A 23852-nucleotide genomic window follows, 5' to 3' on the forward strand; every position below is an offset into this window, starting at 1 on the left:
CCGACACTTGCAGCAGCTGGAGAGGCCACAAAAGTTCCTCACCAAAAGGATAAAGGGTCTCAAACATCTGTCCTATGCTGCCCGACTGAAAGAACTCCAGCTCTATTCAGTCGCTTACCGCTTGCTCAGAGGTGACCTTTGCCTAACATACAAGGCCATGTCAAACCCAGATTTGATGAATATGCTTCACCTCAAAAAATCTAGATCCATCAGATCCACAAGGGCGAGAGACTTAAACCTCGACACGGCTATTAATAGGACGTGCTGGAGGGATAGATTCATCACCCAAAGACTCCCTAAGCTGTGGAATAAAATCCCGGTATATGTGAGGCAGAGCACCTCGCTGGCCTTGTTCAAGAGAAATCTTGACCAATGGATGGGAGATCGCAGATATACCCCAGGGATTACCTCAGTGTCACTGCTCGACAGAGGCACAGCAAAATAATGGGTATAGTTCCCCATACTAAAGGGGTGGCGTAAGCCACAAAACTATGGGCTAGGCTTGTAAATGCCCTCGGGCAGATAGCCTAGTATGAACCTATGAACCTATGAACAGGGACATGCAGGTATGTCTCTTTGAGGTCCAAAGTAACAAGCCAAGCTTTCTTGCCCAACATGGGAAGGAGCTGTTGTAGTGTCAGCATTTTGAATTTCGGAACATCCAGCTAAGTATTTAGAATGGAAAGGTCCAGAATGGGTCTCCAGGCTTTGTCCTTTCTGTGCAACAGGAAGAGTCTTGAGTAAAATCCTTGTCCTTTTTCCTGCTGTGGTACTTTTTGAATAGCTCTCATGTCCATGAGAGCTGTAATTTGTTTTTGTGCCTCTGCCCATTGATTTTGTGCCAGGTCTGGCATTCCTTTTAGCCTTGGAAAAGTGTGAAAGTGGAACCTGTAACCTTGAGAGACAATATTCAGCACCCATTTGTCTTGGGTGATTGTTTGCCAGTTTTGAGAAAAAAGTGCTAGTTTCCCCCCCTAAGGGAGCTGCCAAAAGGGATGAATTTGGCATTGGAAGGGGGAAGTCATTGGGACAGTTTCCTGTAAGGTTGTGACTTGTTTTCACCTCCTTTTGGGTTTGAAGCACCCCGCTGTCGTGGTCTGTAAGATCCTTGTGGCTGAGATCTGCCTCTTGGGCGTCTGTATCTGCCTCTTTGTGGCCTGTCTGACACTGGAAAGGACCAATTCTTTGTAAGCCAATTTCTGCTAAATCGTGGTGGCTGCACCTGTAAGAAATCCTTCACTGTTTGCATAGATTTTGCCTTATCCTCCATTTTCTTTAATACCTCTTCTGCCTTAATACCAAACAAATTATCTTGCTGCAAAGGAGCATCCAATAATTTTGCCTTAACATGATCTGGTAAACTTTGTTCTTTTAACCAAGCATGCCTTTAAATCCTGCATTCAGATCCTGTAACTGCTGCTCTACAAGAAGCTTCTAATGAATCAAAACCACATTGCAAAGTATGCTTTCCCACTTGTTCAGCTGCATGCAATAAATCCTGCATTTCCTTATAGACAGGTTGTTCTGCATTTGTACTCATTTTCTCTCTTAATTGAGACGGTATGTATTGTTGATATTTAAGCATGTGGAACTGGCAATTTAGAGCCCTCACTGCTAAAGTTGCAGAGGTGTAAACTTTTTTTCCCATCTGTATAATGCTGTAGAGTCCCTATCCGAGGGAACTGGATTCTTAGCCGTGGAAGCCTTAACCTCTTTGGGACCCTGGGAAATAGTTTCTGGGTCAGCAACAGGGTTTTTATAAAGAAATTTGTGAGAGTCAGGGACTCTGTAGTACCTGTCTGGCTTGACTGGAGCTGGGGGTAAAGAATCAGGATTTAAACTAGATTCAGAGAACACATCATCCACAATGTCCAACACTGGCGGAATAGCAAGGGGCCTGTGCTGAGGCAGTTAAAGTCTCTGAGCCTTTTCTTGGATTCTGAGTAATCCTGGCCCTCCCAATGGAAATGCTCCCTCATGGTATGTAAAGTTTCCCCAAAAGAATAATCCTCAGGAGGAGAAGCTGAAGGAATTGATTCTTCAGCATCAGAATCCTCATAGCGGGTAAAGAATATCCCTGGTCTGAAGAGGAATCGGAATATATTGAAACCTGGTCAGAGGAATCATAATCTGTATCCTGCCTAGGCCTTTTATCAGGAGGGGGATGGGAACCCCTGATCAGAGTCATCAAGTCTTCAGCCATCTTGAGCATCTGTTTTTTTAGGCATGGAGGCCTGTCCAGGTGAATGCTGTACTTGCTTCTTTGTCTTTAATGCAGTTTTAGTCTTGGCTGTAGTTGCAATGGTAAGTTGAGTAGGCCTGAAAACACCCTCAGAAGCCGATGCCTGCTCAGCGGCTCCAGACCCATCTGAAGGGTTAATCTTCGTTGACCCATCACCTTGAGTATCCAGAGGCCTAGGCACCTCCACGTGGGAGTTGGTCGCAGCCTGTGGTTCTGAGGTAGCGGGTTGTCAGGGGCTGCTAAAGTGCCTCACTGAAAACCGGTGACTGGCCTAGAAGAGGCTTTGTCAGTTTTGGGCCTCGGATGCCTTTCCTTATCTTTATCTTTGCATTTTTTGTGCATTCCGGACGTCGGTTGTTCCGACGGCATTGTATAATTAAACCTTCGCCCAAAGTAAAGGTGAGCAAAATCAAACCGACGTTTAATAGTGCGTTTGTTAAATCTAGCACAAAACCACACGGAATACAGTAAGAATGAAAATCCTTATGAGGTATTTGCTTCCCACAAGAAATACAATTATTAACTTTTACTGACATCGGTCTGAGGCAAGAAAAAGTTTCCCCAACGGGGTACTTAGCTTTATTGAAGACTTTGGTTATGAAATCGAATTTGAAATCTCAGGAGTCGGCCGACCGGCACTTGCGAACTGCTTTTGCTTCGGGCACCGCGTGGCAAGAAAGACTGAAGAAAATGGCGTCGGCTGCTTCTTATATACCCCTGGCGCACTGACGTCAGGGAAGAGGCGACAGCAACAGACGCCGGACCAAGACTTTGGAACTCAGGCCGACTGCGGGCCTGCCTGATGGCAGGATAACCCAAGTGTAATGACTGCAGCAGTGAAACACGATGAACATCATAGACATTTCCTGCAAGACTCCCTTAACGGGATGTGCAGATACACTTCTTTTAAGTCTAGGGTGACTAACCAGGCATCCTTGGCTAGCATAGGAAGAAGCTGTTGCAGTGCAAGCATTTCGAATTTTGGGACCACCAGAAAAGTGTTTAGAATTGATAGATCCAGGACAGGGTGCCAAGAGCCCTCTTTTCTGGGCACCAGGAACAGTCTGGAGTAGAAACCCTGTCCCTTTGTTTAAATGGAACTGGTTGAATAGCCCTGATATTGAAGAGGGAAAGTACTTGCTTTTGAGCCTCTGCCCACTGGTTTGGAGGAAGGTCTGGCAACCCGCTTGGGGTTGGCAGTGAATAAAGTAGAAATCTGTATCCCTGGGATAAAATGTTTAGAACCCATCGGTCCTGAGTAATGGACATTCATTTTTTTGCATGAAGGGCAAGTTTTCCTCCTAGGGGTGCAAGTACTTGGGCATGACTGGGAAGGATAACTGAAAAGTTATTGTGAACTTTTTCCATAAGGGGTGGCTTACCACTCCCTGTTTTTGAGGTGGGAGCACTCCATTGTTTAGATCTCTGCATACCCTGAGACTGTAGTCTTGGTGGTCTGTTTCCTCTGGGTTTGAACTGAGAAGGGCTGGGAGGGACTGGAAAGGACCAGTTTTTAGAATGCCAATGCCTACTGAATCTAGGTGGCTGCACCTGTAAAAGATCTTTGACAGTTTGCATAGATTTAGCTTTTCCTCCATCTTTTTAAGGACTTCTGCTTTGGTGCCAAATAAACGGTCCTGATTTAATGGAGCATCCAACAATTTTGCTTTGGCATGGTCTGGCAAGATTTGTTCCTTCAGCCAGCATGCCTTCTCAGTACAAACTCAGTGACTACAGCCCTGCAAGATGCTTCTAAGACATCAAAACCACACTGCAAAGTATGTTTACTAACTTGGTTTGCAAAATGCATTAACTCTTGTAAATCTACTTTCTGCACAACCTGGAAATAACACCATTTTTTGTTTAATTAGTTCCATAATATGTTGCTGGCACTTCAACATGTGAAACTGGCAATTCAAAGCCCTGATGGCAAGAGTTGCAGAAGTATATACCTTTTTACCCCATCTGTCTAAAGCTCTTGAATCTCTGTCTGAAGGGGTGGGGGTTCTGGCTGTAGTAGCCTTAATGCCTTCAGGTCCCTGGGAAATGGTCTCTGGATCCACAGTAGGAGTCTTAAAGAGAAATGTGTGAGTGTCAGGTACTCTTGTAGTACCGGTCAGGTTTTCTAGGGGCTGTTGGTAAAGTGTCAGGAGTAAGACTGGATTCCATGAAGACATCATCTACAATATCCAGGACAGGGGGTATAGTTAAGAGGCCTGTGCTGAGACGAATCTAAAAATCCTCTGAGTCTCTTTTTGGACAGAGGACAGTCCTGGCATTCCCAGCAGAAATGCTCTCTTAAAGTATGCAAGGTTTCACCAAAAGAAAAATCCTCTGGAGGGGAGGCAGAGGGAATTGATTCCTCTGCATCTGAATCCTCAGAGGTTGATAACGTATGCCCTGGTAATCAGAAGGGTCAGTCATCGGACTCCTGGTCTGTACAATCAGAAGGATATTCAATTCTTTGTCTTTTAGCAGGGGAAAGCTGGCTTCCCCTAATTAGAATAATAATGTCTTCAGCCATTCTAGCATTTGTTTTTGTGACATGGGAGCTTGAGCATGCGTTTTGGTCGTCAGTTTTCTAGGCAAAGTGCGAACTCTGGGCCTGAGAAACTCGGTAGTTTTAGCTAAAAACAAAGTTGTCAGTTTAATACAAACATCGGTAGGTCGGAATACACCCTCAGAAGCTGGTGCCTGCACAGCGGCTCTGGACCCATCCAAGGTAGAGACATCCGCCGGTTCCATAGTCGAAGAAGCATCTTGCGGCATACTGGACGCCGAATGGATCTCAGCATAGGCCTGCCAATCTGTAGAAGTGGGTATCAGGAGCTGCAAAGGCTTCTCACTGAGTACCGGCAGAATGGCGACTAGCTTAACGGAAGCGTCATCGGCAGTTCTGGACCTATGCGGTCTGTGTCTGTTTTTATCCTTACTTTTTTTCTGAAGATCGGTAGTCGGATGGCTTATCGAAGCCATTTCGGAATACGGAGAATGAGAGCGAAATAATTTAGCAACAAAGATAGCCCGACGAATGGTTTGGGCGTTAAACAAGACACAAAACCGACAGCGAGGAAAGTACAGTTGTGTACACTTACCATAAATGTAGATGTTCGAGTGTATTCACTGTTGCAGTCATTACATTTGGGTAATCCTGCTGGCAGGTTGCCCTCAGTCAGCCTGATTAACAAAGTCTTGGGTCCTGCGTTGGTTGCTGTCCCTTCTTCCATGACGTCAGGTCGTCAGGGGTATAAAACATGCAGCCAACGCTATTACATCAGTTTTTCTTGCCCCAGAATTCAGGTGCCCCCAAATGGGGAGCAAATAAAATTAAAAACACAAAAAAATATACCTATAACCAAAAGCAAATACACCAAAAGGGCTTTTAAGCATAGTAAAAGAAAGTAGAGGTATAGCCAGAGAAAAATAGGGGGCTGGAGGGAGGGTAACCAGGACTGCAACAGTGAATACACTCGAACATCGACATTTATGGTAAGTGTACACAACTGTACTATGTTCTTTGTGTTTCACTGTTGCAGTCATTACATTTGGGTAGATTCCCAAAGCTATGGTTGGGTGGAGGGAATTATACAGCATTAGGACCAGCTATAAGGCCCTGCAGGACAGCAGTGGCAAAGCCAGCTCTGGATTTAGAGAAAAGTGATAAATGGTAATGTTTGGTGAAAGTATGAACTGAGCTCCAGGTAGCAGCTTCTAGAATGTCCCTGGTAGGAACACCTCTAAGAAAGGCTGTTGAAGTAGATGCAGCCCTGGTGGAATGTGATTTGATTCCCTGGGGGATAGTTTTTCCATGGTGCTTATAGCAGAAACGAATACAATGGCTTATCCATTTGGTAATGGTTTGCTTTGAAATAGCCTTTCCCTCTGCCCCTGCAGCAAATGCTACCAGCAGTTGTTCAGATTTTCTTTGAGATTTAGTCCTGTTTAAGTAAAATTTAAGTTGTCTGTGTACATCCAATGAATGCAGAATCCGCTCCCCCTTGCTCTGTGGATTGGGAAAGATAGTTGACAAATGAATTGTCTGATTAAGTGCCGCACTGGATACCACCTTTAGGCATGAAGGATGGGTTGGTTCTGAGAGATACCCTGTCCGCATGAAAAATGATGAAAGGCTCCACTGCCATAAGAGCCTGTAATTTGGAAATCCTTCTAGATGAAGTGACTGCTAAAATGAAAGCTGTTTTCCAGCAGATAAATTTTAAGTCTGCAGTAGCAGCTGCCTCGAAAGGAGGGAGAGTGAGTTTTTCCAATACAAAATTAAGGTCCCAGGGAGGGGTTGGAGCTCTCCTGGGTGGTCTTACGTTTTTGGCCCCTCTAAGATACTGCTTTAGCAGAGGATGAGAGAAGAGGGGAGGTTCTGTGTTGTAATGAGCTGAAATGGCGGAGGCATTGATTTTATGGAAGAAAAGGACAGGCCCTTGTGAAGCATCTCAGTTAAGTATTGCAAAATCTGAGGAATGTTTGGCATTGCTGTGCTTATCCCTTGAGATTGATTCCAGGCACAGAATCTTTTCCATTTGTCAGCATAAGATTTTCTAGTACTAGGTCTTCTTGCCTCCAAAATTACATCCATCACAGGTTTGCTGAGGGATGCTAAGGGTGAATTTAGGTGATTAGCCACACTGCAAGATTCAAAGTTTGGAGCTGTGTGTGCAGAGTTTGGTTGTCCTGCTGAGACCGTAAGTAAGGTGTCCGAGACAGATGCCACGGTGGAAGGTGTGATACACTGCGCAGGAGTGGATACCACTGTTGACAAGGCCAGTCTGGAGCAATCAAAATCATTCTTGGTTTGTCCTGTTTGACTATTAGTAGAACTTTGGAGAGCAGAGGCAGAGGGGGAAAGGCATAGACTGATTGTTTTTTCCAGCTGAAGGACAGAACATCCACTTTCCAGGCTTTTTTGTGATGAGTTCTTGTGCAAAATTTGTCCAACTGAAAGTTCTGGGGTGAGGCAAAAAGATCCATGTCTGGGCTCCCCCATTTGCATGTCAACGTGTTGAAAATCTGTGGTTCCAGTTTCCATTCATGTGGGTCCATGAGATTTCTGCTTAGTTCGTCTGCCACAGTATTCAGCTTTCCTGGCAGGAATTGAGCTTGTAGTTGTACTTGATAGCTCAAGGCTGTGTTCCACAATGCCATGGCTAGTCTGCAAAGGGGGTTGGGAGTGTGTACCCCCTCCTGCTTGTGTACCACAACTGTGGTGTTGTCTGTCTATCAGTAATTGTCCTGGGATGAAGGTAGTCCTTGAAGGCTGTCAGTGCATTCTGTACAGCTAGCATTTCTTTTTGATTTATGTGAAGGTGCATTTGATTTGGTCTCCATTTTCTCTGAATGCACTTCCCTGATTGATGAGCACCCATGCATAGTCTGAGGTGTCTGTAGTTAGGGTTTGGGCGTCAGGGGCTGGTGTGAATGGCAGTCCCTTGTTCTGGTGGCAGGCCTCTGCCCACCATAGAAACTCTAGGCGCAGGCAAGGTATGATAGGAATCATTGTTTCCAGGCTGTGACAATGCTGACTCCATAGACTTTTTAAATACCACTGAAGTTTCCTCATTCATATGCAGTCTTGCATATGGAATTAGAAGAATGCAGGAGGCCATGAACCCCAAGGCTTGCAGTACTTGCCTTGCAGAAAGCAGGGTTTTTGTGGCCACCTGTTTGAAGTAAGTCACCAAATGAATTTGCTTCTCTGGCATAAGGAAAGGCATCTGGGCAGTTGTATTCAAGCTTGCACCCAGGAATGTAATTTTATGAGAAGGTACCAGTTGTGATTTCTTTTTGTTTATAGTGTACCCTAGACAAGTTAGAACCCTTTTTACAAACAGCAGATGTTTTAGAAGAATGTTTTTGTTTTCTGCCTGAATTAGACAATTGTCCAGGTATGGATATATTTGAATATTTCTTTGGCTGCAAAATGCAATTACTGGAGCCAGGCACTTTGTAAAGACCCTGGGCAGTGCAGAGAACTGGTAATGCAAGTAGCCTGCTCTGAAGCGGAGGTATCTTCTGCAAGATTCCCTAATTGGGATATGCAGGTAAGCCTCCTTTAAATCTAGAGTTGCCAACCAGGCATCTTTGCCTAGCATAGGAAGTAACTGGTGAAGAGTCAGCATCTTGAATTTTGGGATGTCCAGAAAGGTGTTTAGAGTAGATAACTCCAGAATTGGACACCAAGATTGGTCTTTTTCTGGGTACCAGGAAAAGTCTTGAATAGATACCTTGTCCCTTTTCCCCTTCTGGTACTAGCTGAATAGCCTCCATGTTCATGAGGGGAAAGTACTTTTTTAAGGGCCTCTGCCCAATGATTTGGGGGCAGGTCTGGCCATCTGTTTGGAATTGGAAAAGTGTGGAAATGAAATATGTATCCCTGGAATACTATACTTAAAACCCATTTGTCCTGGGTTATAAGTTGCCAGTTTTTTGCATGAAGAGCCAGTTTTCCCCCCAAAGGGGCGGCTAAAAGGTAAGTGCTTGGTAAGTGTAAAGGGAAGTCATTGAGACTGCTTATTAAAGGGAGGTGTCTTGTTGTTTCCAGATTTGGGAGAGGAGGCACCCCACTGTTTTAAAAGATAATAATAGTGCAGAAAACAAACCTAAGGAAGCAACCATTCAGAATAGTTCTGAACATTAAATCCATATTTTCTGCATCAACTCAAAATGAATATCCTAGTTCTTAAATCAATAACTTAAATTGGAAAAAGAACAAGGACATAATGTAGGGGGTAGCTGCCATTTACATTACTTCACACAAAGCTGTCGGGCAGAATTTTCCTTGCAGATCATCCCACCACAGTTCTAAAAGCCTGACAAACTACATTATCCTATCTGATGACAGCAGAGACACTTGCAGTTAAAGACTCCAATAGCCCAGAAAGAGACAGAGAATATCTCACTTCTTTTTCTTTCAGCTGTTCCCACTAGGGGTCACCACAGCAGATCATCTGTTTCCATTTCTTCCTGTCCTCTGCATCTTGCTCTGTCACACCAACCACCTGCATGTCCTCTCTCACCACATCCATAAACCTTATCTTAGACCTTCCTCTTACCTGACAGCTTCATCCTTAGCATCCTTTTCCCAAGATACCCAGCTTCCCTCCTTAGCACATGTCCAAATCAACACAACCTCGCCTCTCTGGCTTTGTCTCCAAACCGTCCAACCTGGGCTGATCCTCTAATATACTTATTCCTAATCCTGTCTACCCTCGTCACACCCAGTGCAAATCAACATCTTTAACTCTGCCACATCCAGCTCTGACTCCTGCCTTTTCGTCAATGCTACTGTCTCCAACTCATATAACGTAGCTGGTCTCACTACCCTCTTGTAGACCTTTCCCTTTCACTCCTACTGGTACTCATCTGTCACAAACAACTCCTGAAACTCTTCTCCACCCATTCCACCCTGCTTGAACTCTCTTCTTCACCTCTCTTCCACACTCGCCATTACTCTGAACTGTTGAGCCCAAGTATTTAAACGTATCCACCTTCACCAGCTCTATTCCCTGCATCCTCACCATTCATCTATCCTCCCTCTCACTCACACACATATATTCTGTCTTAGTCCTGCTGACCTTCATTCTTCTCCTCTCTAGAGCATAGCTCCACCTCTCCAGGGTCTCCTTAACCTGTTCCCTACTCTCATTACATATCACAATGTCATCTGCAAACATAATAGTCCATGGGGATTCCTGTCTGATCTCATCTGTCAAACTGTCCATCACCACTGCAAATAAGGGCTCAGAGCTGATCCTTGATGTAATCCCACCTCCACCTTAAATGCATCTGTTACTCCCACTGCAGATCTCACCACTGTCACACTACCCTTGTACATATCCTGTTCCACTCTTACATACTTCTCTGCCACTCCCGACTTCCTCATACAATACCTCAACTCCTCTCTAGGCACCGTGTCATATGCTTTCTATAAGTCCACAACAACACAATGCAACTTCTTCTGACCTTCTCTGTAATTCTCCATTCACACTCTCAGAGCAAACATCTTTCTCCATTCACACTCTCAGAGCAAACATCGCAATATCTCACTAATGACTATAAAAAGTACCAAGACTCAAAAGAATGCAAACAACTATGCTGTACATCCTCTCTCAACACAAGCAGTCAGTTATCTTATCTGGCATGCAAGAATTATCACTGCATATGATCTTTACAGTAAAAGCTGGTAGTTTCACACACACAAGAAAAAAATTAAGCTCTTAGTTTAAGAAAAGTCAACATACCATTGGTCCTTGTGGTTGTGGAGGCATCCCCGGTCTCACACCAAGCAAGCCCATGGGTCCTGGAGGCCCCTGCATATATCCTCCTCCTGCTCCTCCTCCGCCTCCACCTTCAGGCATCCTACGACGATCATCCCAATGATGTTGTTCTTCTTCCATTCGTCTCCAGTACATGTCCTCCTCATAGCGCCTATAAAACACCAGTATGGGTTCAATAAGCAATGATCATGTATTAATACTGCAAAAAAATAGTCCGTTTTAACTGTCTTTTAAGTGTACCGATAAAAAAACAAACATTTACAACAGGTAACGTATTTAAATGGCTGTGGTCCAGCATTTCAACTTTAAAGTAATGTAAATCAAAACAATAAAAGACAAACAAAGAAATTTAAACTTCTGTTGAACCGATGAAAGCTGCAGGCTACAGCACATGAGCTTTCTCTGAGATCTGCAGACAACTCATTCACTGTGCCTCTGTTGTGGTAAAATTAAACTATCAACTCTGTCATGTATGGTTTGATTACTATTAGTTATACCTAATTTTACATCACTTCATCGTAACACAAACGACTGATGCAATTAGGTCAGCTAAACAAGTACTATGCTAACAAAGAAATGCATAGACTTGAAAATTCAACACTCACTGGAATTTACATTCTGCTTACAAAGCAAACTTTTGATCCTTCACTATTATTACATGAACTCTTACAGCTCTGAATGAGAATCTATGAAGTAATGGAATCAGTCACTCGGCCAAATTTTGCTAAGTGGTCTGAGTACATGCTCAAATGAAAAACAAATTCTGCAGCTGGGGATGTGGACAAAATGAAGCAAAGCAAAGCAAAACATCACGGGATTCAGAATTCTAGTAAAGGCTGAATAAATAATGATTGGGGAAGCGCTGTCAGCAATTAGTCTGAATACCCAATCAACTACCTTGCACTGAACACTGGAAGTACTGAAAGTTTACCTGACTCCATACTTACTCTAAAAAATATCTTGTACCATGGCTGGACTGAGAGAATACTTGTGAGGCATGAGAAAAGACCTGCTGAACAGAGATGCTTTGCTAGACAAGTTGGCTTCTCCAGGAATATGCATTGCAGCTAGAAAGCGATGCAAATTTGTTACCCATTGCCAAACTCTCATGGCGTCTTTACAGAGGTCTAGGATTTGGTTTCACCCTGGTTGCTGATGTACCATACAACAGACATTCTGTCTGAATCAATTAACCCCCCCCCCCCCCCCAGACAGTGTGTTCTGAAATTCTTACAATGCTAGGAGAACCACTCTCATATCCAGGATGTTAATGTGTAGACTTGACTCCTGTGTCTAGTCTCCTTGGACCATTCTCCCCTTGAAATGTCCCATCCCACCAACGAAGCATCTGTGGTCACTAAAGCTGAGGGTGGTGACATTACAAATGGTCAGCCATGAGAACTGTTGGAAACATCAACCACCCCCTTTTAAGTGTCACCTGCAGGACTGGGTTATATGAACTGGTGCTGCTAGACAGTCTAATAACTGGGCCTCTGTGGGGTAAAAATCCACTGAAGAGTTCTCACATCAAATCTTGCTTTTAAGATTGTGATTACAGAAGCAGCTATACGGCCTTAGCATACTTGTTTAGGAGACCTAATTGCCTCAGTTGTTTGTATTATGGTGAAGTGCTGCAAAATTAGGTTTAACTATGATAATTCAATCTTACCAATGATGCTGATGGATGCACCATTTGAAGAAGCATCTGGATGGAAGTTTGATGTTTCTCACACTGTCAAGAAGCTTTACTGCAGAGGTAGATGTGTCTAAATGGCAGCCAAAGAAGCTTACCTCTAGGGAAGTGTGAAGTAATGACTTTTCATCATTTACAGAAATAGCTAATGATAGGCAGAGTTGCAATTAATGGAGTCCCTTGAGTGGGACATTAACTGTAAACATTTTTTGGGGGAGGGTGCTATGGTGAGACCAGAAGACAAGGTTGTGAACTGAAAGTGAATGGCTCATAGCCAGAAATTTAGAAACCTCCTGGAATCTTATGCAATCTTTATACGGAGACAGGCAATCTTAGAGAAGTTTACTCAAGCACATCCAGTTTATTTCCCTTCAGGCATGGCAAAATCTCTTGCACTGTGACCACTGTGAACAGCTTTCTGCAAGTGAAAGCTTACGCAGCTGAGATCTAAAATTGGGCAGAGATCCTTGTTTTTCGTTGGCAAAAATATCTAGTTTAGTTAGACCTCCTGGATGGCTCTCTTTCATTGGAGAATGGAAACCTCTCACTTTGCCACTGTGGAATGATGGGGTGGAATATGTAGACATAGCTGTAACTGAGGCGGAGGAAGTTGGGAACAGAGGGATGATGTTGCTTCTAGTTATTATCTTTCTCAACCAAATGTCCTGTATAAAAGCCATCCACACAGCCAAAAGGACAGGTAAGCAACCCCCTGACTGCCTTTAGAGATGGATAGCCGGGCAAAGCAGTCAGGGATGTTGGGTCTGTTTCCTGGAAAAGGGGACCTAGAATCCCTGGCTCTGCTGACCCCCCCACAACCATGTGATCAGCGTCCATTGAAGGGGGCCACCCCTGACATGGCCTCATCTGCTTATGGAAGAATCAAAGGTTTGACACTAGGGTTTCTGAAACCATAGATATTTGGATCTCTTTTGGTTTCTGCTAAAGGATCACTAAGGGTTCTCAAATCTATTTGCTGCAAGTCAAACAGTGAGGAGCCATCAAATGGGATGCTGGTGTAGAATGCCTTAAAGTTGTCCACAAAATCTAAAAGTCAAAGCCAGGCGTGGTGTTTTGAGGGTGATGTCTGTTGCTGTTGCTCTGGTCACGTCATCAGCTGCATTATGTAGCACACACATGGAGAGGATATACTTAACAGTTCCCATTGTAGTCTCCAGTTGCTTTCTTGACTCTGTTGTGGGGTGCTTGCTCAAATTATCAACAGCTTGTTCCACTAGGTCCCTTCAGAAGTAATTCCTGGTCTCAAGACAATAGTCCCTGAGACAGAGGAACACTCCTTCATCCTATCCAATGCTCATTACTTCTTGTTAAGCAAATGGACAGAGGATGAATCATCTGGTTAGCGCTCTTTTAGAAGCTGATGCGACAATCATAAATTTCACTAGGGGGCCTCTGGACCACAGCTGCCTATCTTTAGGTGGGAGCAGAAATTTACCAGGCTTACAAAGAATAACCTCAGCTGTGTCCAGCTCTTGGCGGCCAGATTAATAAGACCTGGGACCACCCAAGATGTAGAGGGGGCAGAATGGTAAACCTCAAAGAGGACTTGCTCGTTTCTAGAGGTACAGTCTGTTTACCAAGATCCCTTGGTCTTACCAGTTCAAGGATTTTCCAGAATATGACATATCCTAGAGGACATTGTGGAGAACCCTTTGTCTCATCAAAATTTATGTTTGATGCACGCAACTCCATGGGGGAATGCATGTGCCTCCTCTTGCACTCTATGACCTGCTGGGTTTCCTTTTTTTTTTTTTTAAATAAGAAACACCTTTACTGAATTATCATTTATGACAAAGGTCATCATACATTTATATAAATTGAAAAAAAAAAAGTAAAGTATTCATTATAACGTTCCATCTGTGTTGCCCATTTTCGTTCTTCCTCAATCTACAGGTTCGGATCTGATTCCTCGGATCCTATTCTATCATTACAATAGCTCATGGTAACCACAAAACTCTTGAGCTTCTCCCTCACCCATAATGCACCCTTCCTAAGTACCTCAGATATTGTTTGGCAATAGAAATAAAAGAAAATATAACTACAGTGACTGTATCTGGAAGCTCAGTACAAGTGCCCACCTAAGACTCACTCATCTAGGAGTTCAAAGGTAGGCGGCTAGTGTGTGGGGAGCTGAGGAAGAATGTAAATGGACAACACAGATGGAATGTTATGATGAGTACGTAACTTCTTTATCTGATGTTAATTACCATTCTATCCTCAACCTATGGGACAGAGTCCACAGCTACCTTAGATCCTGGGTGGACTCAAGGAAAGATGTTCCTCAGCACGGGTGACCTGAATGATGCTCTACCCCAGCAGACCAGATCCAATTTGTAATGAGTAACAAAGATATCAGGAATATCCCAAGCAGCTGCTGCACAAATGTCATCCATAGAGGCTCTAGACTGGAAAACAGATGAAGCTGCTATTGCTCTAGCAGAATGGGCTCGTAATGATTTTGGCAAGGCCATGCCCAAATGATCATAAATGAAAGTAATACAACTGGTAAGCCATCTGGACAAGGTTACTTTGGCGACTGGTTTACCCAATTTAACATCTGAGAAGGAAACAAATAACTGGTCAGATTTTTCTGAAATCTTTGGTTCTATGAAGGTAAAAACACAACTGTATATGAACAACAATTAATGTAAAAAAGTTATGTACGTACCATAATGTTCCATGTGTGTTGTCCATCTCGACCTTTATTCTTACTGATGGGTTTGGATCTTATGTGTTGGATCTGTCTCAGCCTTTCCAATAGCTTGAGGTCTTCAGCAAAGCCGTGGGCCTCCTTCCCTACCCATAATGCAGTTCCCCAATTTCCTCAGATCTTGTTCGCCCTCTCAGAAAGGAAAATAACCTACAAGGTAGCTATGGTCTTTTAGAAGTCAAAAGTCAGTATCTCTGAGGCTATGGAGGTCTTTAAATCAACTGTCCACTAGGTCTTCCAGAGTTCTGGAAGGGGACATGGAAGGTGGGTTGTGAGAATAAAAGGTTGAGATGGACAACACACACATGGAACTTTATGGTAAGTACATAACTTCTTTGTGTGTTGTTGTCAATCTCGCCTTTATTCTCACTGATGGGACCGCGTCTCAAGCAACCAAATTCCTGGGTGGCTCATGGGAGAACACTCCTCAGAACCATAGAATCAAACAAAGTTCTACTCCTGGAGGCCAAATTCAATTTGTAATGAGTAATAAAAGTATGCGGTTTTGCCCACGTAGCTGCAGCGCAAACATCATCCCAGGGTAACCTTGCTTGAAAGGCTGCAGCTGTAGCTACTGACCTGGTGGAATGTGCCTTGATAGAAAAAAGAAGGGGCCTGTTTTAGAACTGTAGATGTAGGATATACCTACAGTCAAGCCAGCTAGATAATGTAACACTCGAGACTTACTAACCTTTCCTAGTATCAGATTAAGATAAAAATTTGGTCCAATTTCCTGAAACTTGGAAGTTCTGTGCAAGTAAAAACGTAATTGTGTATTTAAGTGCAGAAGATGTAGAGAGAATTGGCCTCTGTTCTGGTAATTAGGGAAGAACACTAGTAGCTCTATACATGATTTAGGTTACTTTCCAACACAACCTTTGGCAGAAATGAAGGATTAGTGCACAAGAAAACTCTATCCTTATGAAAAATGAGATAATAGGGATTGGAAGACGAGGCCTGCAGCTACGAGACTCTTCAGGCTGAGGTTATAGCCACTAGAAAGAGTGTTTTCCAAGACAAAAACTTTAGATTACATGTGGCTGAAGGTTCAAAGGGGGAACAAGTGATATTTGTTAATATGAAATTCAGATCCCAGGGGGGAGGTGGATTCTTGTATGGGGGTCTAATCATAGTTGTCCCTTTCAAAAAGGTCTTATATAGCCTGTGTGACATGATAGCAGAGCCATGCTCTTCCACATGGAAATTGCTGCTAACTGGACTCTAATAGTAGAAGCAGCAGCACCTTCATAAAAATGTTTGGTTAGAAATTTTAATATAGAATGTATGGGCACAGAAAATGGATCTACCTGGTTATCAGTTGCCCATATTACAAACCTATTCCATTTACTCTTGTATAACTTATGCGTAGAGGTTTTATGGGAGGACAACAGAATAATTTTTACAAGAGAGGACAGACTGAGAAACCTGACAATTAAGGGAACTGGAGCTGCCAAACTGTCAACTTGAGGCTGTGAAGGATGGGATGTGCCATTCCCGAAGGATGCATTAATAATCCGGAGCCAGGTCCAGAATCCATGGTTTGTCCCGAAGATGAGGCTGTAGAAAGGGAAACCAGATTTGATGAGGCCAATAGGGTGCAATCAGGATCACCGTGTTCTCCAGCAGACTTGCTCTCTGTAATAATTTGGGAATTGGAGGGAAAGCATATAGGAATCGTGGAGGCCAATCCTTAAGTGCATCCCTTGGTGACTCCCCCACAGGAGGGATTAGGGCAAAGTAGCTGTTGCATTTGGTACTGGTGGGTGAAGCAAAAAGATTGCAGCAAGGCTGGCCCCATTTCCAGAAAATATCTTCCGCTACTTTCTGATTGATGGACCACTCGTGGGGCCACAATATGGCTGTCCTCAATTTGTCTGCAATCACGATGGATTTCCCCGGGATGTGTACTGCAATCAGAACGTGGTTGGAGGATGTCGCCCATTGCCAAACCCTTACAGCTTCTCGACAAAGGGGATAAGATTGGGTTCCCTCTTGTTTGTTTATGCAGCAAACTACGAGCATATTGTTTGACTGAACTGCTATCGTTCCTAGAGGGAGAGTGTCCTGAAATGCCTGCAACACCAACAGCACTGCTCTCATCTCTAGGATGTTTATGTGCAAGTGAGCCCTCAGGCTCCTGACAGGTGCTTTGGAGTGTTTTCCCTAGATAATGCCTCTCCCCCCACCCTATCTGGGAAGTGTCCGTGGTCACAGTGGCTTGGGGATGACGGGGGGAAAAAGGGACAGCCGTGAGATACTGAAGGAGAGTGAATTCACCACTTGAGATCCTTTTTGCAGGAACTGGTTATGAGAATTTTGTGCGACATTGGTAAATTCCAGGATTGACCATTGTGTGGAAAGTAATCACTGAAGAATCCTCATATGTAGTCGAGCTAGAGGAACAAGTACAATAGATGCTGCCATCTTCCCCAGAATGTGTAGCACTTGTTTTGCAGTGGCTCAAGTTTTCCTGATTAACAGTTTGACATGCAGATGAAGATTGTGTACTCTGTTGTGAGGAAGTCTTGCTATCAGCATGGTTGTATCTATCTCTGCTCCGAAAAAATTAAATTTGAGATGGTTCTAGAGCAGACTTGTCATAATTCATGGTAATGCCCAAGGAGGGGCAAAGTTGAAGTATATAGTCCCTGGCTTGTAGCAGAAGATGCTGGTCGGGGGGGGGGGGGGGGTTGGGCTATGAACCAGTTGCCCAGATTCGGAAACAGTCGGAATCATGGGTGTCTCAGGTGAGCCGCCACTACTGTCATGCATTTGGTGAACACAGTGAGGGCTGTAGAGAGACCAAAGGGCAGAGCTCAAAACTGGAAGTGACTGGCTCCTAGTCAGAAGAGCAAAAACCTTCTGGATTGTCTTTCCATTGGAATATGGTAGTATGCATCCCTGAAAGTCTATAGAACAATTGCAGCTCTCGTTTTCCAGGAATGGAAGTATCGACTACAGTGTCACCATTCGGAACTTGGTTTGCTTCACCAATATATTGGGATTGCTGAGATTCAAAATGGGTCGCCAGTCCCATTTTCTTTGGAACTAAAAAGAATCTCGAGTAAGTTCTGGATCCTCTCTGGTCTGCCGGGACTTCTTGGATGACTTTATCTTAGCGACGTTTGGATTTCTAACGTTGCTTGTTCCCTTTGACTTGCTGGAATGTCTGGTATAGATTTGTTTTCAAGACTGGGGAGAGAGAAGGGAAGGATGTAACCCGCTGAATATTAAGTCCTGCACCTACTTGTCATTGGATATGGTCCATGAGGTTTCTAGGTACAGTGACATTCTTCCCCCAACAGCCTACAGAGGTGAGCAGTCAGGCACTCCTCCATAGGTTCATAGGTAGGTACTAGGCTCTCGGCCCAAGGGCCTAAATAAGCCTAGCCAACAAAGTTCCCTGGCTTACGCCAACCCAAGAAAGTTAATTTCCTGTGCCCCTGTCAAGGAGAGCCACAGAAGAGATCACCGGGGTGTATTTCTTATTTCCCATCCACTCATCAAGAGTTTTCTTGAAGAGTGTTAATGAGGAACTTTGCTGGACATAGATGGGTAGCTTGTTCCAGAGCATGGGAAGTCTCCGGGACAGGAATCTATCCCTCCAGCATGTCCTGTTTATTGTGGTGACAAGGTTTAGGTCCCTAGATCGTGTAGTTCAGAGGGATTGGGATTTCTTTAGATGTAGCATGTCCAAAAGCTCTGGATTTGACATAGCTTTATACGTTAGGCAGTGATCACCTCAGAGTAGGTGATATGCTACAGACTAAAGCTGGAGTCTTTTGAGACCATCAGTGTAGGGCATCTGTTTGAGGCCAGTAATCCTCTTTGTGAGGTACTTCTGTGGCCTTTCCAGCTGCTGCAGATGTCTTGTGAGGTACATTCCAAAAGTGGCGCTGTACTCTATAATGGGTCTAATGAGTGTCGAGTAGAGGGGAACAACGACCCCTTTTTTCCTAGATGAGAACCCTTTTGTGATAAGGTGTGCCACGTAGAAGGATTTCCTGACTACTGTGGCAATGTGATTATCAAAAAAGAGACTACTGTCCACCTGGGTCCCAAGGTCTCATCACACATTCGGCGTTAAGACTGCTGCCTATGTGGTGGTTCATGGGTACAGAGTTTTTACCCAAGGGGATAACAATGCACTTTTTGGCACTGAGATTGAGGCCATGGCTCCGACACCAGGCATCTGTCTCAGTGAGGCCCTTCAATAGGATGTCCACATCATTTGGGGACTCGACTATAGCTCCTAGTTTGCAATTATCAGTGAACTTCATTAGCCAGAGGCCTTCTGTGTTAGCCTGTACTTCAGAGAAGTAGATACCAAACAGGAGAGGTCCCAGGACCGAACCCTGTGGTACTCCACTTGTCACTGGTTTGAAGTCAGATATGGAGTCTGCAACTTTTACAGTGTGGGTTCTGTCAGTGAGCCAGTTGGCAACCCATATTGTGACATAGGGATTTATACCTAGTTTAGTGAGTTTAGCTAGAATTCCAGAATGTAGGATGGTGTTGAAAGCCTTGGCAAGGTCAAGATAGGCTGTGTGAGCCACCTTACCCTAGTCTATGGCTTTGGTGACCGCCTCAAAGTAGTCTACCAGGTTCAGGAGGTATGATCTGCCTTTCACAAACCCGAACTGGGTGGGGTCCAGAGTTTGAAGGTTACCAATGTCTTTATGAATTTCATGATATGTTTCATGGCCTTGCAGACCAGGCTCGTCAGGCTAATATGGCGATAGTTCCCAGGATCAGCAGTGGCTCCCCCTTTGTGGAGTGGGATAACTGTTGCTGTGCGCCATTCAGTGGGCACAAAACCTGACGTGAGGCTATGACTGAACATGGTGCTTAGGTGGGCAACCAGTTCGTTCTGAAGTTCATGTAAAACACAGCCTGGGATGTTGTCCAGTCCCATGGATGCTGTGTTTTTGGTTTTAGAGAGTTCTGCGTTTAGCTGTGTAGTTGTGATTACAGGGACTCTGCATTCTTCCCATATATATATATATATATATATATGTGTGTGTGTGTGTGTGTATATATGTATATATATATATATATATATATATATATATATATATATATATATATATTTATATATATATATATATATATATATATATATATATATATATATATATATATATAGATATATATATATATATATATATATATATATATATATATATATATATATATATATTTATATTTATATATATATAATATATATATATATATTATATATATATATATATATATATATATATATATATATATATATATATACACACACACACACACACACACACACACACACACACACACACACACATATATATATATATATATATATATATATATATATATATATATATATATATATATATGAGCCCTTTATGGGGTGAGAGGGGGGTAAAGTTAGCACTGAACCTATATGCCAGGATGTTGGCAATATCAGTTGGTTCTGTAATTTTTGTGCCATTGTGCTGTAACTCACAGCAGATCTGGGTGATGCCACTGAGACTCTTGACAAAGCTATAGAATGCTTTGTGGTTGTCCTTAGAATCAGTGGCAATCTTGTTTTCGTAGCTAGCTTTGGAGGATCCTATAAGGGATCTCAGATTCTTACCAAGGCTGACCAGGGAGCTCCTCCACTCATGGGATTTTACTCTCTTTTGCAACAGTTTCTTTCTTCTGTTGTAGAGTTTGTTTATGGCAGGGGACCACCAGATCGGCTTCCTTTTTTTTGGAGGATAGCGTCTTGGTTCTGTTTGGGATAGCACGATCCATGCACTTGTGTAAGAGCTTATACAGTGCATTTGTGCAGGATTCAGTCGTAACTGTATTGTCCATCTGCATGGGTGTCATGAAGTTCGCCACTTTTGTCTTAAGAAGCATGAAGCTGGCTTTCGAGAAATTATTTACTGTGGTTTCCTTAACGGGGGGTGAGGGTAGGATGTGGATATCTAGGGTGATTTAAGCTTATGGTCAGATCTGACCAACGAGGAGTTGACTTCAAGTGTGGAACACCGGTCACTCATGTTGGTAATGACTAGGTCAAGGATCTTGTTGCCCCTGGTGGGGGTGTGGATAAGTTGATCCAGGGCACTGGAATTTATTCATTCCAGAAAGCACTGAGCGAAGGAGTTGGTACATGAATAGTTTTCCTAGTTAATGGTGGGGTAGTTGAAATTGCCCAATATTAGGGTGCTTGGCTGAACCCTAATATTTTCCAGCATATCAAGAAAAGAGGAGTGGGAATCCTGGGGGATCTGTAACAAGCTACAATTTGGATTGCAGTTTTGCCCAGAGTTATTTGCACTTGGATAACCTCGGATGCATTATGCTGAGCAACTAGTCTGGAGGTGTGGATATCCTTAATGAATATGGACACACCTCTGCCTTTGGTGTTCCGGTCCAGGTTAGATGGCCGAAAAGTGTGGTATGAGTTATAGCCTGGTAATGCAGGGTTGCTCTCTGGAGCCTTGAACCAGGTCTCAGTCACTATACAGATATTTATGTTCTCCATTTTAAGGAGCGTCTCGAGTGAGTGCATTTTGAGATTTAGACTTCTACCATTGAGTAGCATTACCCTCAGTTTTTCTTGCCTGTTCCTGTTACAGTGGTGAATTTTTCATTTGAACCTTGCCTAAAAAAGGCATTATAGGGGCAGTAAGAGCCTTTGCCAGTATCCGGAATCCCAGGGGTGACAGCTGCAGGCCATCTCTGGCAAAGCATTGTGGTCTGTCGACCATGTCATCCCAGGCAGACAGATACTGGATCCCCTTAGAATGACACCAGAAGCTTAGCCAATTGTTGAAGTCAATCATTTTTTTCTTGTACTGCTGAAACAGTCTGCCAAAGAAAGATTTTCTAGAGCCCTGGTTCTGCTGGCCTCCTCTGGCACTGGGGCGGCGTCTTCTGTTACTGTTCCTCCCTCTGCACCTGGAGGAACTACCACCCTTTATGCCCTGGTAAGACCTTTGAGACTTCCTGAACCACATCTTCCCACTACCACTCTGATCCTTTGGAAACAGTCTGGTGGGTATGGAAAAAAGTACTCCAATGGCAGACAAAGTCTTATCCTACTGCTGACACCGGGTTAGCGTTTCCTTAATTTTGGGCTCAAAGAAGGATAAGCCATCGAAGGCAGCATTAACAAAGGAAGCCTTAAAGGGATCCATAAAATCACATTGGTTTGTCCAGGCCTGCCTATTAATCGAGATGCCTGAACCCGCAGCCCTACTCGGTCCATCTGCTGCATATGAAATGAGTGTCATGGATAAGTTGACTACCGAGTTAAGGGTAGAGAACTGTGCGTTGATCTTATCTGCTGGTGCATCAGCTACAGTTCCTTGAAAGGAGTCTGACATTTCTTTCAGCAGGTTTCTCTTATGTCTGGTGAAATGAGTGAGATAAGCTCAGTGCTCTTAGTGTAAAAGCCCCTGATGAGAAGACACGCTTCCCATATCTATCCATGGTCCTGGAATCCTTATTGGGAGGATGGATAGAGGAAATAGTCTCGGAAAGTTCCTTTTTTGTGGCAGCCGCCACGACCATGGCATCCACTGCTACTCCCTTGGTGAGAAAGGCTTGGTCTTTGGGTGTTGCAATGTACTTGTTTGGTCTCCTAGGAGTGGGTTCTATGGAGTCTGGCATCTCCCACGGCTTCCGAGAGATTAACTGAATAAGCTCATCGGAAGGAGGGGTCACCCAAGAGGTTGAAGATCCGAAGGTCTTCAGGTATATCTCCTCGGCTGAAGGGGACAAGGAGTCCCAGTCAGCTCTCCATTTTAAAATTTCTAGGATGTCTCCAAAGGAGACATACTAAGGAGGCAACCGTGGGAACCCTTCAGCATCATCGAAGTTGGTATCTGAAGTGACAGAGTCTTCAGGGCAGTCCAGATGGTTCCTCATGCATGGTCTCTTAAAAGGGGCTTCCTCAGTGGGGTACTCTGGGGAGGTTTTGGAAAGGAGGGGGGCCCCTGGGGAACATCCTGAGGCCTTGGATCCCTGCGGTTAAGTGGATGGAGGTGATAAAGTAAAGCCACCTGCGCCAATGAGTGAGGAATCTTCAAAGGGGACTGTGCCTGAGACTGAAGAGCAGTAATCACCCTCCTCATAACTTTGAAAGGAGACCGCCCTGCTCCAATGACCTCCCCGGTCCCAATAACACAGATGCTGAGGCAGAAAGAGCCCTCAGAGCAGGAGACAGAAGCTCCAAAGATGAAGTAGGAGTCGAATCTGTAGGAGTTGAATCCATCTGTGCTGAGGTCCCAAGAGACAGGGCTGGATCCGAAAAGATCCAAGTTGGCTCAGAGGACCCGATCGGCGAGTGTCGGCTCGCAGAGGTCTCCTGCTCCAACTGGATGGAGACGCTTGGAGCAGTCACTGGACCCGTGAAGGCAACATGCCCAAGACCCAATACAGACACCAGTTAGATATCAGAGTCTTTCAGCTGAGAAACCGAAGGTCTGATCGGAGGAGGAATAAGTGCCGAAGGGGGGCGGAGGGAGACTGATTAGACTCCTTTAGGCTCAGATCCAAAAGGAGCTTGGCCAAGACAGGTGTCTTCAGAAGCCTCTGCACCACCCTATCTACATCTTCATCTGAGAGGCTCCTAGCTGACCTAGTAGACAAAGTTGGGGATCTGGATCTGGCTAAGAATGGTGAAGGGAGCAGAGATGTAATCGACTCCAAGGATGGAGATCGGCTCCGGTAACGGTACTCTGCAGGTAATGGGTCTTTTAGAGCCAAAAGGATAATCAGACAGCCGAAGACTCTGTGTACTCTGAAGAAGTTCCTGCTCCAGAGGTTGATGCCAGCTCTGTCGGTACGGACTCTTGGTAGTTTTGTTTTCAGCTCTGATGAAGATCTTGGAGTTGAAGGAGGACATTTTCC

At 44.1% G+C, this 23852-nt stretch overlaps 1 protein-coding gene across 1 annotated transcript in view; it reads right to left on the reverse strand.

Moving 5' to 3' along the window:
• ZFR (zinc finger RNA binding protein) overlaps positions 1 to 23852 on the reverse strand; it is a 1793456-nt gene that overhangs the window by 473361 nt on the left and 1296243 nt on the right. The window contains exon 20 of the mRNA XM_044085369.1: positions 10495 to 10681. Coding sequence (XP_043941304.1) covers positions 10495 to 10681 — 187 coding nt within the window. The remainder of the gene's footprint in view (positions 1 to 10494; positions 10682 to 23852) is intronic.

This window comes from Protopterus annectens, chromosome 1.part1 (assembly GCF_019279795.1).
Source record: "Protopterus annectens isolate FY-2018-M chromosome 1.part1, PAN1.0, whole genome shotgun sequence".
Classification (NCBI taxonomy): domain Eukaryota; kingdom Metazoa; phylum Chordata; order Ceratodontiformes; family Protopteridae; genus Protopterus; species Protopterus annectens.